The sequence below is a fragment of the Mesocricetus auratus genome, unplaced genomic scaffold (genome assembly GCF_017639785.1).
Source record: "Mesocricetus auratus isolate SY011 unplaced genomic scaffold, BCM_Maur_2.0 Super-Scaffold_100014, whole genome shotgun sequence".
Taxonomy (NCBI): Eukaryota; Metazoa; Chordata; class Mammalia; order Rodentia; family Cricetidae; genus Mesocricetus; species Mesocricetus auratus.
In genome coordinates this window covers 7,926,604-7,942,831 of record NW_024429197.1, presented here as the reverse complement: position 1 = coordinate 7,942,831, position 16,228 = coordinate 7,926,604, and the positions used below count along the sequence as shown (strand labels likewise).

The window sequence follows — 16,228 nt, the reverse complement described above, 5'->3', positions numbered from 1 at the left end:
TCACTCCGGGGAATGTGACAATGCTGTCAATGCCTGAGCCACACTGCCAATCCCAGTCATCATGTCACTCCTGCGCCAACTCCTTTAGCATGGCTTATAAGGCCTGACGGTGTACGGCCCTCCACGCCTCTGGAGTTTCCCACCCTCTGGCCAGCCACTAATGCCCCAAGCAGGAAATTTATTCCTGCCCCAGGGCATTTGCACCTGCTGCTCTCTCTGGGTGGCACACCCTGTCCAAACACCTGGTATAGCATTCTAGTGTCATCTGAGGTTAGGACTGAAGAGCACACCTTCAGGCTGGGCACGGTGTCTCCCTTAGGCCCCCAGGTAAGAAGCGTTATATTTACTCTGAAGTACTTACTGTGACCTAAAATTATTTAGTTGTTCACTTGCTTACTGTAACCGTCTAGCATACACTGTACTCACATTAGACTACAGTCTCCATGAGAGCAGCACCCCCCCATCTTTCTGCTGCCACATCCTACAACACAGAGTGACTTAGGTGGAACGCTTCTTCCCACTCTACTGGTTTCCAATGGAGGGACTGAGATTAACGTAACCCTGAAGACCCTTGATCTACGTGTCCACGTTTCTCAGTTGGTTAGAATTATCTATAAAAAAACTCAACATGGGGACTTGCATCTTTTTTCTCCCTTCTGTGCTTCTAAATGATGTGAGACAGTATTTCTAGGCCAATACCTTAACTCTGTAAACCCAGATGTTTCCTTGGGATGAGGGGACTGGGCCCAGGTCTAGCTGAGCTGGGGGATCTTTTGGAGGACTGTGAGCAGGTTCACTGGGCTGCAAACTCAAATTCAGCCTTTATTCATAGTGAAGCAGACTTGCTGGCTTCCTAGGTTTGACTCCCGTGGCTTTAAGACTCAGTCAGGGAAGTTGTGTTTTCACAAATCCCAACAACAGAGGCTCGATTGGTACTGGCTGAAGGGAATGAAGGAAGGCTAATCTTCAGCAGGGCCACCGACAATTCTGATACATAGCCAGGCTTGGAGCACTTAACATTCACTCCCAGGAACAAGGAACCCAAAGGGGAATGGGAGGTGGAGGGGCTTCCCTGGGGGCGGATTGGAGGGGATGCCCAAGGGGGGGAGCTAGAGGGGCTGCCCGTGGGGACGGGCTGGTTCTATCAGAGACTTACTCACAAAGTCCTTAGGTTTCCATTTTTCTTTGATGAATATGATTCCGATGATGGCACTCGCTGGAAGAAGCCAAGCACAGAGAAGAGGAGTGAGGTTGCTGCCAGGCAGAGGGGTAGCTCACCCGCCCTCGCCCTCTGGGTAGCTCATTTGCAGGGAGCTTTTTGCATGTGTCCCCAGAGATCTTTAGAGTTTGGTCTCCTTCAGCCTCAGCCACTCCCATTTGGGAGAGGAGACCTTTAGAGCCTTCTGTGGGATTTCTCATAAGCCTGAGCCCTAGGCCCTGAGTGCCCACTGTGTGAGGGAAATTACATGTGTGATTTTCAGATGCTCAACCTTAGAGGTGGGAGCTACGGTTGATAACTCAGAACTGTGCGGGCGGGAGCTTTTCTTCTATTGTATCCCACATGGAGCTTGTCCCTCCCTGACTATTGCAGGGTCACAGCTTTGCTTACACTTCTGAGACCCATCTAACGGACAGGGCTGGAAACTACCATGAATGACTCCAATACTAGCCCAGCTCTGACTCTCCTGGTTGTGAGACTCAGGGAAGGTTACTTCCTGAGTGACAGTCTTCTATTCTGTGAGATGTGTTCTGGGTCTGGCTGCAACACCTTGCTGTCATATATTCAGGTGGCCACGGGTGGCTTGAACATGGCCACAGAAGGGCAAATACATTTATACCACACAGCACTTGGAGGGAGGGGCCCTTCCTCTCCAGTCTCAGTGGTCACTCTATCTCCACCTCCTCTCCAGTCTCAGTGGTCACTCTATCTCCACCTCCCCCCCAGTCTCAGTGGTCACTCTATCTCCACCTCCTCTCCAGTCTCAGTGGTCACTCTATCTCCACCTCCTCTCCAGTCTCAGTGGTCACTCTATCTCCACCTCCTCTCCAGTCTCAGTGGTCACTCTATCTCCACCTCCTCTCCAGTCTCAGTGGTCACTCTATCTCCACCTCCTCTCCAGTCTCAGTGGTCACTCTATCTCCACCTCCCCCCCAGTCTCAGTGGTCACTCTATCTCCACCTCCTCTCCAGTCTCAGTGGTCACTCTATCTCCACCTCCTCTCCAGTCTCAGTGGTCACTCTACCTCCACCTCCTCTCCAGTCTCAGTGGTCAGTCTATCTCCACCTCCTCTCCAGTCTCAGTGGTCAGTCTATCTCTACCTCCTCTCCAGTCTCAGTGGTCACTCTACCTCTACCTCCTCTCCTCTTCTCACCTCCCCACCCCAGAATCAGCCCACAAACCCCACTGAAAACTATTACCTCTTTAGTTGTAGGGAAATTAAATAAGATTCTATATGCAAATCATTCAGTGTACAGTAAATGCTCATAATAAAACAGTTCTTGTTATTGAAGTACTTGGAACAGTTATGGAAAAGTTGCCAATGGATGAGCTGTTAGTGTGCCAAATATATTTCTCATAGAGTGACCTTGGAGGTTCAAAGAGTTTCTTAAGCCCCATGTCTGACCCCCAAATCTTTTTTTTAAAGATTTATTTATTATGTATACAGTGTTCTGCCTGCATGTATGTCTGCATGCTCAAAGAGGGCACCAGATCTCATTGTAGATGGTTGTGAGCCATCATGTATTTGCTGGGAATTGAACTCAGGGCCAATGGAAGAGTTAGCCAGTGCTCTTAAGCTCTGAGCTGTCTCTCCAGCCCGACCCCCAAATCTTGTCACGGTTCACCCTACTCATTTATTTATTATGGCACTGGGCATCAAAACCAGGGCATGGCACCAACCAGGCCATCATTCCGCACCTCCCAGCTCTCAGCCTCTAAGTTTAAAGTTGGTTCCTTATTCAAAATGGAAGACTAATATTTACAGTGTTGGTCCTTCAGTCACTTATTCCTCATGGTGAACGAAGGTTCCAAGAGGTCTTTAGAGACCCCAGCAGTGGACAGAACAGAGACAACGACATAAATCTAACTATCAGTGGGGCTCAGTGGTGGCTTGAATTCAGGAATCAATCCAGAAGACCACAGGGGAAGATGGAGATATTCAAACCCCCTTAGGAAAAACACTGGGAAAAGAAAAGGTACTGATCCGACCTCGTAGCTGAGCAGCAAGCACTTGCCCAGAACGCACAAGGGCCTGGGTTTCATCCCTAATACTTAAGAGAAAAGACACTGGGTGGGAAAACCTCAGTACTTCTTCTGCAGACTGCCAGGTCAGCAGCCCTGCTCAACAGAGAGGGGTTCTTCTAGAGCAATTCGGAAATCCAATCAAGTTTCCCATTTTCCAATTGCTTATAATTGGTAGTGGCTGCCTGCAGAGCAAAGGATTCTGAGGTCCAACAAGGCTGGCTGGAAGGAAAGTTATGGTTGATTAATAATGTCTGCCCTGAGCCCAGGAGGGACACAGTTACCACATGTGTGTCATGCACAGGCCCTCCCTGTGATAAAGAGGACCTTTGAAATCAAGGAGATGTAAGATGCCAAGATTCGCTGTTTTCCTGAGAGTAGGGGAGAGCCAGGCAGAGTGGTGCTAGCAAAATGGAAGGAAAGATTCGAGATGAGTCCACTGTTCCAGCTCCTGGGCACAGCAGGCGACTGTTCACTTGGCTACCTGTCTCGGTTAGAACTGGATTTTATCTGTGACCTTGGGACATTAAAGCTCTTTCACCTTTGATTGGTTCAGGTGCCCTGGTGTGGAAATCTCGGGACAATGACAGGTGGGAAAGGTAATGCTGGCATGCGACTGGACGGGGTGACAGGGAAAGATCCCAGCACGAGCGATCGTTTCTCAGAGGGGCAAGATGGTGAACTGACGACAGCTTAGTACGCCTCCTTAGTGTGAAGATGTTCAGATCAAGGCTTAACTTCATTTCAAAGTGGCCATAAAAGCAATTCCAAAAAGTGTTCTGAATCTTAAACATGGTCTGGAGGTGGAGACCCTGGCTAGTCCCTGCCTGCTCCTGGCTGTGTGACATGTGCCTTACTTCATGTATCTGTAAAATGGGTGTTACTAGTCTCTACCTGGCAAGGCAGGAAGAAGGAAATCCCGAAGAGTGCTCCGAGCTGGGCCTGTGTGTGACATGGATGCCAGACCCTACCGCCAAAGCAAAGGTGTTTTTTGTTTTGTTTTTTTAATCGGCGTATATTTTTAAAAATACATTTTAAGTTAAAATATAATCACATCACTTTCCCTCTTCCCTTTCCTCCCCAAACCATTTCCTGCTTCACTCCCTCTCAAACTGATGACCACAAGAGTGCTGTTTTTTGTTTTTAACCTTTTTCGGGTGTTTTACCAGCACACAGGTCAGTGTGTCACACGCATGCAGTGTCTGAAGGGGTCAGAAGAGGGGCATCGAATCCCCTGAGACTGGGGCTACAGTCCCTTGTGACCTCCCATGCGGATGCTAGGAGCCGAGCCTGGGTCCGTCAGTGCTCCTAACTACTGAGCTACTTCTCCAGCTGTCAAGAATAGCTTCCTTTGTTTTGATTTGATTTTTTTGAGGCAGGGTCTCTCTATATAGCTCTGGTTGCCCAGGAACTCGCTATGCTGACCAGGCTGGCCTTGAACTTGCAGAGATCCACCTGCCTCTGCCTCCCAAGTGCTGGGATTAAAGATGTGCGCCACCACGCCTGGCCCCAAGAGGGTTTGCTTGCTCGTTGCCTGTTTGCTTGTGCGAGTGCTCGGGGCCCCGTGGTGGCACTTGGGCCACACAGACCATGGATCCCGGGTAAAGAGCAGGCTAGAACTTACCTATCACGGAGACGGCACTCAGGGGCACAATGAGTGACAGTGGTGCGAAGGCATAGGAGGCGAACACGCCCAGTTCGCCCAGCAGCAGCAAGAGCAGTCCCAGCCACCATGTCTTGGTCTTAAAGTATGCCCGGGGGTCCTTGGTGCCTGCCAGGCGGATGTGGCAGTATTTCTACAAGTCCAAAAAGGAATGAAATTTGAACAGATGTTTGACCAGATGTATGGAGAAAAATGAAAGGCTCTTATGAAGGAATCCACTTTAAAAAACCATCCACAAGGGCCTGAGTTGGGTTTGGAGGAGTTGGAGGTGGGACCTGGAAATAGGCATTTCTTTGTGTGTGTGTGTATTCACATGCATGTAGATATGCATGCACATGTGTGCAAGGGGGTATGTTGGTATACATTTGCACATGTGCACACGTATGTATGTATGTGTATGCATGTGTCTGTGTATGTGTAGGCCAGAGAAAACAATCTTTCTCCATGGTTTTTGAGACAGAGTGACTTAGTGGCCTGAGCTTGACAAATAGGCTGGCTTGCCAGTGAGCCCCAGTGACTCACCTGTCTGCCACCCCAGCACTGTGTGCCTTCCACAACTGGCTATTTTTACATAAGTTTTGGGGATTGAACTCAGGTCCTCAAGCCTGCAAGGCAAGGACTTTACCCACTAGGCTATCGCTCTAGCCCCTCTCTTTTCTTGAGACACTGTCTCATGTCTCCCAAGCTGGTCTTGAAATTTCAGTCCTCAGGGCTGGAGAGATGGCTCAGCGGTTAAGAGCACATGTTATTCTTATAGAGAACCCGGGTTCAGTACCCAGCATCCATATTGTGGCTAACAGCATCTATAATTCCAGTTCCAGCGGCTCTAATCCCCTCTTCTGACATCCACAGGCACCACACACACACACACACACACACACACACACACATACACGGTACACAAACATACACAGACACACAAAACATTCACATGCATAAAAATAAAATAAAGAAAGAAAAGAAACGGAAACCTCCTGCCCACCTCTTGAATTCGGGGATAACAGGCATGCCACTCTGCCCGGGACTCAGGGCCTGCCTTGGAGAACCGCTGAGAAATCTAATGAAGGACATTTATCCACTAACTCCTGTTGCGGCCACCAGCATGGGAACACTCTTGTCTCCTAGGACACAAGTGCACCAGTTCCCTGGGACCTCAGGGGAAGTTCCTCAAGCTATCAGCCCGCCGCATGGCACAGCTGTGGCAACCACCAGGCCAGGCGCTGTGGGGGCTCTACGGCAAACGCTGCAGCCCCCGTCCCTGAGGCACTGACAATACTGGAACTACAGCTGAGGTGATGGCACCACAGTGACCCTGGCAGCTGGAGGCACGGGCAGTGTGAGACAAGATCTAGGTCTGCAGTTAAGATGCCACTCCACTGCTGGAGAGAAGGCCAGGGGCTCGGCTGGGGAGACGGCACTGTTGGAGAAGTGTCTGCTGTACAAGCATGAGTTTGGTTTCTACCATCCACGCAAAAAGTCAGGTGTGGCAGTGGCTGCCTGTCATCTTAGCATTGGGGAGAAAAGAAACAGGAAGTGGCTTTGCTGGCCAGTTGGTCTTGCTATCATTGAGCTCCAGGTTCAGTGAAAGACCTTATCTCAATATATATATGTATATGTTTATGTATATGTATATGTGTGTACACACACACACACACACACACACGCACGCACGCACGCACGCGCACACACACACACACATATATAGTGGGTTTGGAGAGACCACTCAGCCATTAAGGGTAGTGCTGCTCTGCTGGAACACCTGAGTTTGGGTCTCAGCACCTACTTCAGACACCACCCGTAACTGCAGCTCCAGGAGAACCTGGTAACTCTGGACTCTGTACGCACCTGACTTGTGTGCCCACACCCACTGCTAACACAAAATTCCAAGTAAACCAAATGTTAAAAAATAAATAAAGCGGAGAGCAATTGAGGAAGGTGCCCACCATGGATCTCTGGCTTCTACGCAGGTGTGTCCACCTGCATACACATGTGTACACACACATTTACCACCCGTGCATACACATACAGAGAACGAGGTTCTGACTTATAGGAGCCTGGCCGGCGTGGGGAGGGGAAGGAGGACAAGGACTGTCGAGAGATTCAGGCAGCAGACAGTGTCTCCCCAGAGAGCAGACAGCAGACCTGGTCACCTGTGCTGCACCTCTGCCTGGGACAGCACTGGCACCTGAGACTCACCTGCAGGTTAAGGGCGATGCTGACCACAAGATGCCCGAAAATCGCCAAGAGAGCGCCAATCAAGTTTTCCTAGGAGGAAGGGTCACAGAACTGATGTGAGTGGCACTTAAGTCAAGGGGTCCCAGGACATATGTGGCATACAACAGTCTGCCCCTAAACAAAACCAGAACAGGGCCTACTCTCCCCTCCCTCTCCCTCTAGACCCAAGGTTGGAATCTTTTTTTTTTTTTTTCGGGACAGGGTTTCTCTGTGGCTTTGGAGGCTGTCCCGGAACTAGCTCTTGTAGACCAGGCTGGTCTTGAACTCACCGAGATCCACCTGCCTCTGCCTCTTGAGTACTGGGATTAAAGGCGTGTGCCACCACCGTCCGGCCCAAGGTTGGAATCTTACCACCTGGGCATCCACAGGGCATTGTCCTGAGTTGGATACATCCAGAAAACACTATCTTTGGTTGTCCTCATCTTGGTGACCTGAACAGGACTAAACCTGACCCTCTGGCCTCTGAGACGCACCTATCTGCCACCATCTCGTACAGAAAAGCAGCATGTAGAAACCAGTGTGGATGAGAGAAACGCAGGCTGGGGCTTCTACCATCGCCATCTGGCCAGGGAAGTCTTACAGTTCAGCAAGAACCTCCCAACTAGCCAGCGTCAGTGGGGATTTTCCAGCTGGTTAATCAACCAAAACTTGTCTATATCAACCTAGCGGTGAGATTCAGGTTCCTTGGCATATTTTTTAAATGGAAAAAATTACTGGACATATATTTATGATAGGAAAATTAGGAAATACAGGTGATAAAAATGACAGTTAAGAGCAGGATGTGGTGGCCACACCTGTCATCCCAGCACTTAGGAGGTAGAGGCAGGAGTATCAAGAATTCAAGGTCATCCTTATGAGATGTTATCTCAAAAACCATTAGATCATGGGTCTGGAGAGATGGCTCCATGCTTAAGAGTACATATTGTTCTCAGAGCTCACTTTCCAGCATCCATGTGAGGCAGCTCACAATTGCCTGTGGCCTCAGCTCCTGGGGATCTGAAGCCTCCCCCACCCACGGCACAGCACTGTGTGTACAACACACTGTGGACATATTTCTGTGCCAGGCATGTTACATCCATCATTTTTAAAAGGTCAGCAGGTACCCCACCACCTAAGCTACAGCCCCAGCCCCGGATGATCATGTTAAATTTTTATTTATGTGTATGTATTTGAATATTTTGCCAGAATGCACCTATGTGCACCACATGTATGCCTAGTGTCTGCATGGGCCAGAGAGGGGCATAAGTTCCCCCAGAACTAGAGTTAGAAACAATTGAGAGTCATCACGTGGGAGCCGAACCCAGTTCCTCTGCAAGAGTAGAAAGTAGTAATTGCTGAGCCATCTCCTCAGTCCCCTTAGCTGACTGTTTTTGACAGAGAAATACAATGGTTTCATACGGTTCAACTTGTAACTGAGCCACTATTTCTTTCACACAGAGACCATGCTGTCCTTTGATGGCATGTTAACTAAAAGAACGAGACCATGAGAAGGTGCTGTTTGTGCCAAGGGGAAGTTAAGAGCTAAAGAAGGGGAAAGCCCTCCGCCACACAGACAAGCTAACACCACTACAGGGAAGGCAGATGAGAAGGAATGGAGAAGTGAAAACCAGAAAACCCACAGGGACACACCAGTTTAGGCACCTGAACCTCTCAGAGCGAAGGGCTCCATGGTCAAGGCTGGCATTTGCACAGTGCTCACAAGTGATGGCTGAGTCCCTCTCTAGACATTCCCTTTGGGCCACATACAACCCTAGGAGAACTGGGCATGGGGGATGGATACACCTATGATATCAGCACTGAGTAAGTGGGCTATCCTTGGTTACATAGTGAGTTCAGGACTAGCCTGGGTTACATAGCAAGACCTTGTCCTAAGAATAGAATAGAATAAAATAAAATAAAAAATCCAAAACCCATAGGGCTGGAGAGAGGGCTCAGAGGTTCAGCATTCTTAGTGCTCTTTTCTGAGGACCCAGGTTTGATTCCCAGCACCCACATGGCAGCTCCCAAACTTGTAACTCAGTCCAGGGATTCCCCAACACCTTTTCTGATCTCTGAGGACTCCTGAGTATACATGGTACACACACACACACACACACACACACACACACACACACACACACACACACTCATTCACATGGATGAACAAATAGACAGATACACTCCAAAATAAATAAAAAACAAAACAAAAACCCCAAACCAAACTACACTAAAACCCCAAAACTAACCAAACAGCAAACACTCCAAAACAGCCCTAAGAGGTAGTGTTCCACTTTAATCTCTTCTCAGCTTGAGAGCCGGAAGCTCACGGATGAATAAAGTAAACCTTGGAGAGGTGATACAACCTGACCAGGGTGCAAACAGGAGGGCCTGGGATCGGAAGCATGATCTCTGACTTCCTGATAAGAATGCGGGGGTGGGGGGGTGGAGGGGTGGGGGGGTGGGGAAGGGGGAGGGCACGTGATCTCCAGGAGGGGTGGGGCACTGTGTAAGTACTCCACTTGGTGCTGACGCAGGCAGCTGAGTTTGCTCGGCAAAGCCATTTGGGCAGCACATTAATCTTAACTTTTAATAGCCAGTTTCAGACAGACACAGTGAGTAACAACAGACATCACTCATGCCCTCAGATCTGAATGTCTCCAAGGGCCTCATCAGCGCTAATTATGCCCCTGAACCCTTATGAAGTGGTGCGTGGTGTAGTTTTATGAACATTTAAAGTCATGGACAGCTGCCACCGCCCAGGGGTTACACAGTTTGAACACACATTCACCAGTTGCCCTCAGGGCTTGGCACGAGGCATTCAGAGTCTAGAAGGATCCTGCCTGAAGCTCCTCCTGCGACCTCAGAGCTTGAAGACGGGACTCTGGTTGTGAAGGCATGACCCCCAGCAGCTCCCTCGGTTGCTGGAGAGTCATCCTTGGTCCCCTTGTGGGGTCCATTCACAGTGACGAGTGTGTGACTAACACTGACTCTTAAGACATGGCCCTTAAGGCACAAATTGGAACAAGCAGGTCCCAGCTGAGGGACACGTGGTCCACACTGCCTGGTGGAGGCTCAGGCTACAGCTTCTCCTGGGCTGCGTGTCCCGAGAACCCATCACCTCAGAGGGGTGAACAGTTTGGGGCCACATCTCATCCAGTCCTCGCCTGTCTCCCATCTTCCCAGCAGACAGTGGAGGTGACAGGGCGGAGGTGACAGGGTGGAGGTGACAGGCTAAGCAGGCAAACGCTGCCAGGCACCGCTTCTCACAGAGACATCACCTGAGTGGGCACGAGACCAGGCTAGAGGAGCAGATCACACCCATGTGTGCCCAGCAGAGCCCAGCTCAAGCCAGGACACTTCGCCCCCCTATAATTTTGGGGTGAGAAGTAGCAATGGGCCTTAAGTTTATGATAACCATATATTACCTAAATGGAGACACCTGCAGAATGAAAGGGTGCCCCACTCATGTGGCAAAAGTCAGAAGTCCCGGGCATCTACTCAGTGAGACCTCTGGGCCAAAGTGTCCTCAAAGTGAAACTTGGAAGGGCACCATTGGTCAGGGGTGGTGAGATTTCAGGCTGTTTCTTCACGGCTGCAAGCTCCCCACAACCTCAGCACCAGGGAGACAGTGGAGAGACCAAAGGCGCCTCTGTCTGGATTCAGGCCAGCAGACCTGAGTAGGGTCCTGTCTCTGCTACCTCCTTGCTGTGTGACTTTGGGGGAATGACCTCAAGTCTCTGGGCCTCAGCCTTCAGATTTTAGAATGGAGGCTGATTATAAGCCCTATGATGATGTTCCACAAGAGGGAGATGAAGTATCTCACGACGCAGTAAGCCCGGAAAGGATCCCAGCAGCTGCTACAGTTTGTCTTCACGTGAGTCAGCTCACATTGCCGTTGCCAGGGTCCCCTCGGGTCTGCTCCCCCAGCCCCCATCTAGACACCACCATCACTAGGAGGTTAAACTGATCTCCCCCAGGGCTTTGGGCTCGGACTGTAAACAGGTAAGCTGTGTCCTGGCGGGCTTTGGGTGGCGGGCATTCCAAAGAATGCACTCCGGTGAACCAGGTTCTGCCACGCCTGCAGCTTGGCTTCAGGCCACCTCCCTGACACTGTCTTTGGCAGGGAGGCATTGCCTGCCTTGTGATGACAGCCATCCCCACACTCATCACCAGTGGCAGGAACAGAAAAAGCCTGGCACAATACAAGCGGCACAAAATGGTGGCCAGGACCCCGGACGGTGATGAGCAAATGACTTGAATTCCAGCTTTACTGACTGTATTTACCGTGTGGCCTCAGGCAAGTTAATGGACTTCTCTGTGCCAGTTTCCTTACACATGAGATGAAGTTAACAGAGTACTTCCTGGGACTTTCAGGAGGATTAGCACAGTCCCTGCTACACAGTCAATGCTCAACACACATATTAACTGCTATTACGGCATCATAATATGAACTATGGACAAAGGACCTTTATTTCCCATTGGGAAGTGCTGGAACATGTGATAAAGGAATTGGGTGGATTGCAGGGTTTCCCAAGCAGAAAGGGATGACTCATGTGGCTTGGGGTTCCTCATTCTGGGCATTCCAGCATCTCCTAATTACCCTATAGGAAGAACACTGGCCTCACCTGCAGGTCTGTGACTTTCCTAGGTTAGGATGCATCAAGGTTGGGGCTTGAAGCCAGCCCGTCAGAGTCCAAATCCGAGATCTCGGCACTCTGCTCTGCCATCTCTCTCCCTCCCTCTTTCCTTTTTTTTTTTTCAGGGGGGGCAGGGACTGAGTCTCACTGTGTAACCCAGGCTGACCTCAAACTCACAGAAATCCATCTGTCTCTGCCTCCCAAGGGCCAGCACCACATTTTTTCTTAATGGTAGGTCCTTGTGGAGACCTGTCTTCCCCATCTCTCTCCTAGACTCCAGGGAAGATGCAGCTCACTGATCCACACAGCTGCCCAGGCTGGCAGCCTGACCCACCTGAGGCCATTTTATAAACGGCAGCCTCTAGGATTCTATCTCAGGTTTGCTAGATCCAGATTTGCAAAGAGAGAAGGTGCAGGCAAAGAGCTGAGTTCAAGGCTGAGACAGAGCTCCCCAGGTATGTCTGGTATCAGCCAGGCCTGGGGACCATCACAAACTCCACCCCTTCATTTGATAGACAGACACTGAGGGCCTGGCTCGTCTGAGATCAAATGTGAGGATGAAGCTGGGCTGGACTCAGGTCTCCCCATCTTCATTGTAGCTGTTCTGTCCATCACCCACCCCTTCTCCCAGAACACGGTCATGGCCACAAGATGGGTGGAAATGACAGGCTTCCATGGAAAGATCAGAGAGCAAGAAAATCATGCTGCCTTGGCGTTGAAACAGACCCATCTCTGCATGGGAGCTACCTAGGGGGGACAGAATCATCAAGAAATGTCAGGGTCAGAGTCCTCGCTCCCTCTACAGCAGCTCAGTTCCAGGCAGACTTTCGGGACCGGGACTTGCATACGTGTATCCAGGCTCCCTGATCGGATGGAATTAAAATGAAAACAGCCCTTTCATTTGCTGCCGTCTCTCTGTCCTCATCGCCTGCCTTGGCCTACAGGGTGACAGGGGCACTCGGGAGTGTGTCGAAGCAGAGAGGGAACTGGCTGAGAAGCCACAACGACGCCAGTGAGGTGGTTAAGAGCGTGGTAACCACACAACCTCATGCTTCAGTTTCCTTATCACCAAAGCAGAGATAAAAACGCTGTTAGCAGCCACCTGCTGAAAGCTAGCCATCATACGTGGGTCATTATTCCAAGCCTCATGTGGTCGGATTCATTTGTTCCTCCTAATGGTCAGGAGGCAGGTATTACTGTCACCCCACTCTACAGAGGAGGGAAAACATATGTACTTTTAGCCAGGGAAAACACATGCGAAGGACTCAGCACAGCACTGGAGCAGAACGAAGCTCAACACTCGTGACTTGTCGTGATTCTTATCACCACAGAGTTAAAAATAAGTTGTAGTTTTCCCCATCAATGTGCTACATGAGCTCAACTATGTCACTTCTCATCATTTGACTCCATTTCCACAGTCCACACAACCAGAGTGCTTGATGATCTCTAAGCCTCTTTCAGTCCAGGGTGTTATGAGCCTTGACTGTGAGGCCTACCTTAAAGAAAAGTGTTTATTTAATTTTATGCATGTCATGTGTGCATGCCCCTGAGCGTATGTATGTGCACCAGATGTGTGGGTAAGGTCAGAAGAGGAGCAGGATCTCCTGGATCGGCCAAGTGGGTACTAGGAACTAAACTTGAGTCCTCTGCAAGAGCAGTCAGCATTCTCAACCACTGGGCCGTCTCTCCACACCCTCCCACGTGATGGTTCTTCCTAGAGTCCCCTGGGAGGAGAGTCTAAGTGAAGGACTGTCTAGATCTGGTTGGCCAGTTGGCATGTGTGGAGACTGTCTTATGTTAACCCACGTGGGAGGAACTACCCCCTGTGGGTGGCACCATTCCCTGGATTTGGGTCCTGGAGGATGGGAGAAAGCCAGCAGAGGACTAGCATTTATGCATTCTTTGCTTTCTGATCCTGATTATGGATGTCATGTGACCAGCTCCCTGAAGCTCCTGCCACTGTGACTTCTCTGCTATAACAGTCTGTGACCTGGAATTATGAGTTTCTTCCCGAAGTTCTATCACAGTGAAAGTTAATGAAGCTAAGGAACCAACAATTCAGGAAAAAACAAAACAAAACAAATGATTCCAGTCTCTATATGTTTCGTTAGGAACACCAAAGTTTGACACTAAGACCTTTTACCTATTCATAGGAAACAATCTAAAACACACCCAAGGAAATAATCTGGGATGACCATCAGGGATGGCATTCAGACATGTCCAGTTCACATCATCCCACAGCTAAACAACCTGAATGCCCAACCACAGGGAAGCCGTCATGCAAATTCCCCTATAGCAGCTCAGCTGGTGACCAGGCAGTCATTCTGGAAGCGTGCTTTGGGGAAGGCATCCCACTGTCAGTGGCATGGGGAAGTAGTCCACCAGCAAGGGGAACCGTAGCAACCGGGATCCGAAACCTTCACAACAGTGTGCTACTGGATCTTAAGATACTAGAAAAAGACACGGTAGACTGAGATGTGAACAGAGAAGCTCTCCAACGAAAACCCAAGTCTTCTGGACGGGAGAGATGGCTCAGTGGTTAAGAGCACACACTGGTCTCCCAGAACCCACATGCTGGTTCGCAACCATCTGTAACTCCAGATCCAGAGGAAACACCACTTCTGACCCCCACAAATATACACACATACACATAAAATAAAACAAATATTAAAAAATAAACAAACCTCAAACCTCCTAACTGGAAGCATATTTTTTTAACTCTGTATTTAAGATATGTCTCTACTGTCTATTTTTGCAACATTTGTATTTATGTTATTTCAGTGTGTGTGTGTGTGTGTGATGTGTTTGCATGTGTGTGCAGGTGCAGGGTGTATGGAGGTCAGAGGTCAACTTTCGGAGTTCTCATCACTTGCTCCTCAGCTCATCATTTACTCTCCATTTTATTGAAGCCAGGTTTTTTGCTTGAACGCAGATCTGGCTGACCTGGTCAGTCTAGCTAGCCAACTTGCTCCAGGGAGTCTCCTCTTCCCGTGTGCTGGGGTTATAGGCAGCCTGCCAAAATTACTTGGCATTTACAGAGGTGCTGTGGATCCAAACTCTGATCCTCACCCTTGTCCAGTAGAAAGCACTCCCCTGCCTGAGCCATGCCTCCAGCCCTAGTTTTAGCTGTTTGAACAAGCATTTCTTTTCTTTGGATTCCATGCTGTGCCGTATGTGTGGAGGGCCTGCCTGTGTCTGCTGGTGATCAGTGTACAGACCTTGGGCACATGGGTGACACCATTCAGCTCCTGTGTGCCTCTGGCTAGAAACCCACAAACTCCCAAAGGAAAGTGAAGCACTTGCCTTGTAGGAGAAGGGGCCATCGCTGCTGCTGAGGCTCACGGAGCTGCTGGTGGGTGGGAGTGGCTGCAGCTGCAGGCCTGTGCTGTGGGCCCCGTCCATGGCTGTCTAGTGGCACATCCTGCCTGGCCTGGCTGGGCGCTGGCGCTGCTGCTAGGCAGGGTGCAAGCTGGAAGTCATCTCTCCCCGTGTTCACCTCCTTCCAGCAGCCTCCGGAGTCTCTTCCTCGGCAAGATGAGTTCTCTGGGCTCTTTTGGTTGATTTACAGCCTTCTCCTCAGGTTCCCCGAGAAAAAGGCAGCTCGTATGTCTCTCAAAAGCGGAAGGGCAAGGGCGTGTCTTCTGACTCTGGCCAAGCTCTGCGTGGTGGAGAAGGACATGAAAAATTCATGGACATGAGACTTAGCACCCAACTTCATTGTCTGAAAAAGCTCTTTATACAAAGCATGGCTGGCCATGCAAAAGGGGACCGTGAAGGCATGGTTATCCAGCCTCTGACCCCTGAATAAAGACCTCTTCCTTAAAGCCTTATCCTTGGCCTTTAGACATCCCATTTCCTCTCCTCCTCTCCTCCCTCCCTCCTATTACATCCTAATTTGAACCCTCCTTTCCTCCATAAGTTTGAGGACAAGATAAAAGACCACCTACATCCACTTCTCCAGGTCTCCAAAAATCAACAAATAGATCCCAGGAGCATCAAATAGGAACCATCATGGGTGTGGCAGCACATGCTCAAAGTCCCAGCACTCAGGGGAGGCTGAGGCTGGACCATGGGATAGCCTGGGCTATATATAATGAGATCTTTTCTTAGAGCAAACCAAACCAACAATAAAAACCGAATCCAAACCAAACACCAAATCATGGGGTTTTCAATTTAGGAAGGAAAGAATGTGAAGAAAATCGTGGCATAGGGTGAGGGACACAGTATTGGAAGGCTGGACCAGATATCCATGTCAGTTTGGCTCTGAGTGACTCAGCATCTGATCTGTAAAGTGTAGACAGTCATGTGGCTTCAAGTAGGAGCAGGGATGACAATCACCCTATTAATGTCATTGGACTAGTGTTTTCAGTGTTTCTCAAACTTCCCCCAAACACAGAAGAGAAAAATCTGCACTAAGACTTACCACCATAGCAAAAGGGTCTGTGAATCTTCTTATTAGCAAATAAAAAACAA

The 16,228-nt window shown here is 49.7% G+C and overlaps 1 protein-coding gene across 6 annotated transcripts in view; it reads right to left on the bottom strand.

The window, feature by feature from the left end:
* The window catches only part of Nipal3 (NIPA like domain containing 3), a 42,086-nt gene that overhangs the window by 22,751 nt on the left and 3,107 nt on the right, over window positions 1–16,228 (bottom strand). For all 6 annotated transcript variants that reach the window (XM_021232684.2, XM_021232685.2, XM_040756365.1 and 3 more), the window contains 4 exons: window positions 15,059–15,413; window positions 7,101–7,169; window positions 4,866–5,037; window positions 1,157–1,216 (listed from right to left, as the gene is read on the bottom strand). In XM_021232684.2, the coding sequence (XP_021088343.1) occupies window positions 1,157–1,216; window positions 4,866–5,037; window positions 7,101–7,169; window positions 15,059–15,157 (400 nt within the window). In that variant the 5' untranslated portion in view covers window positions 15,158–15,413. The remainder of the gene's footprint in view (window positions 1–1,156; window positions 1,217–4,865; window positions 5,038–7,100; window positions 7,170–15,058; window positions 15,414–16,228) is intronic.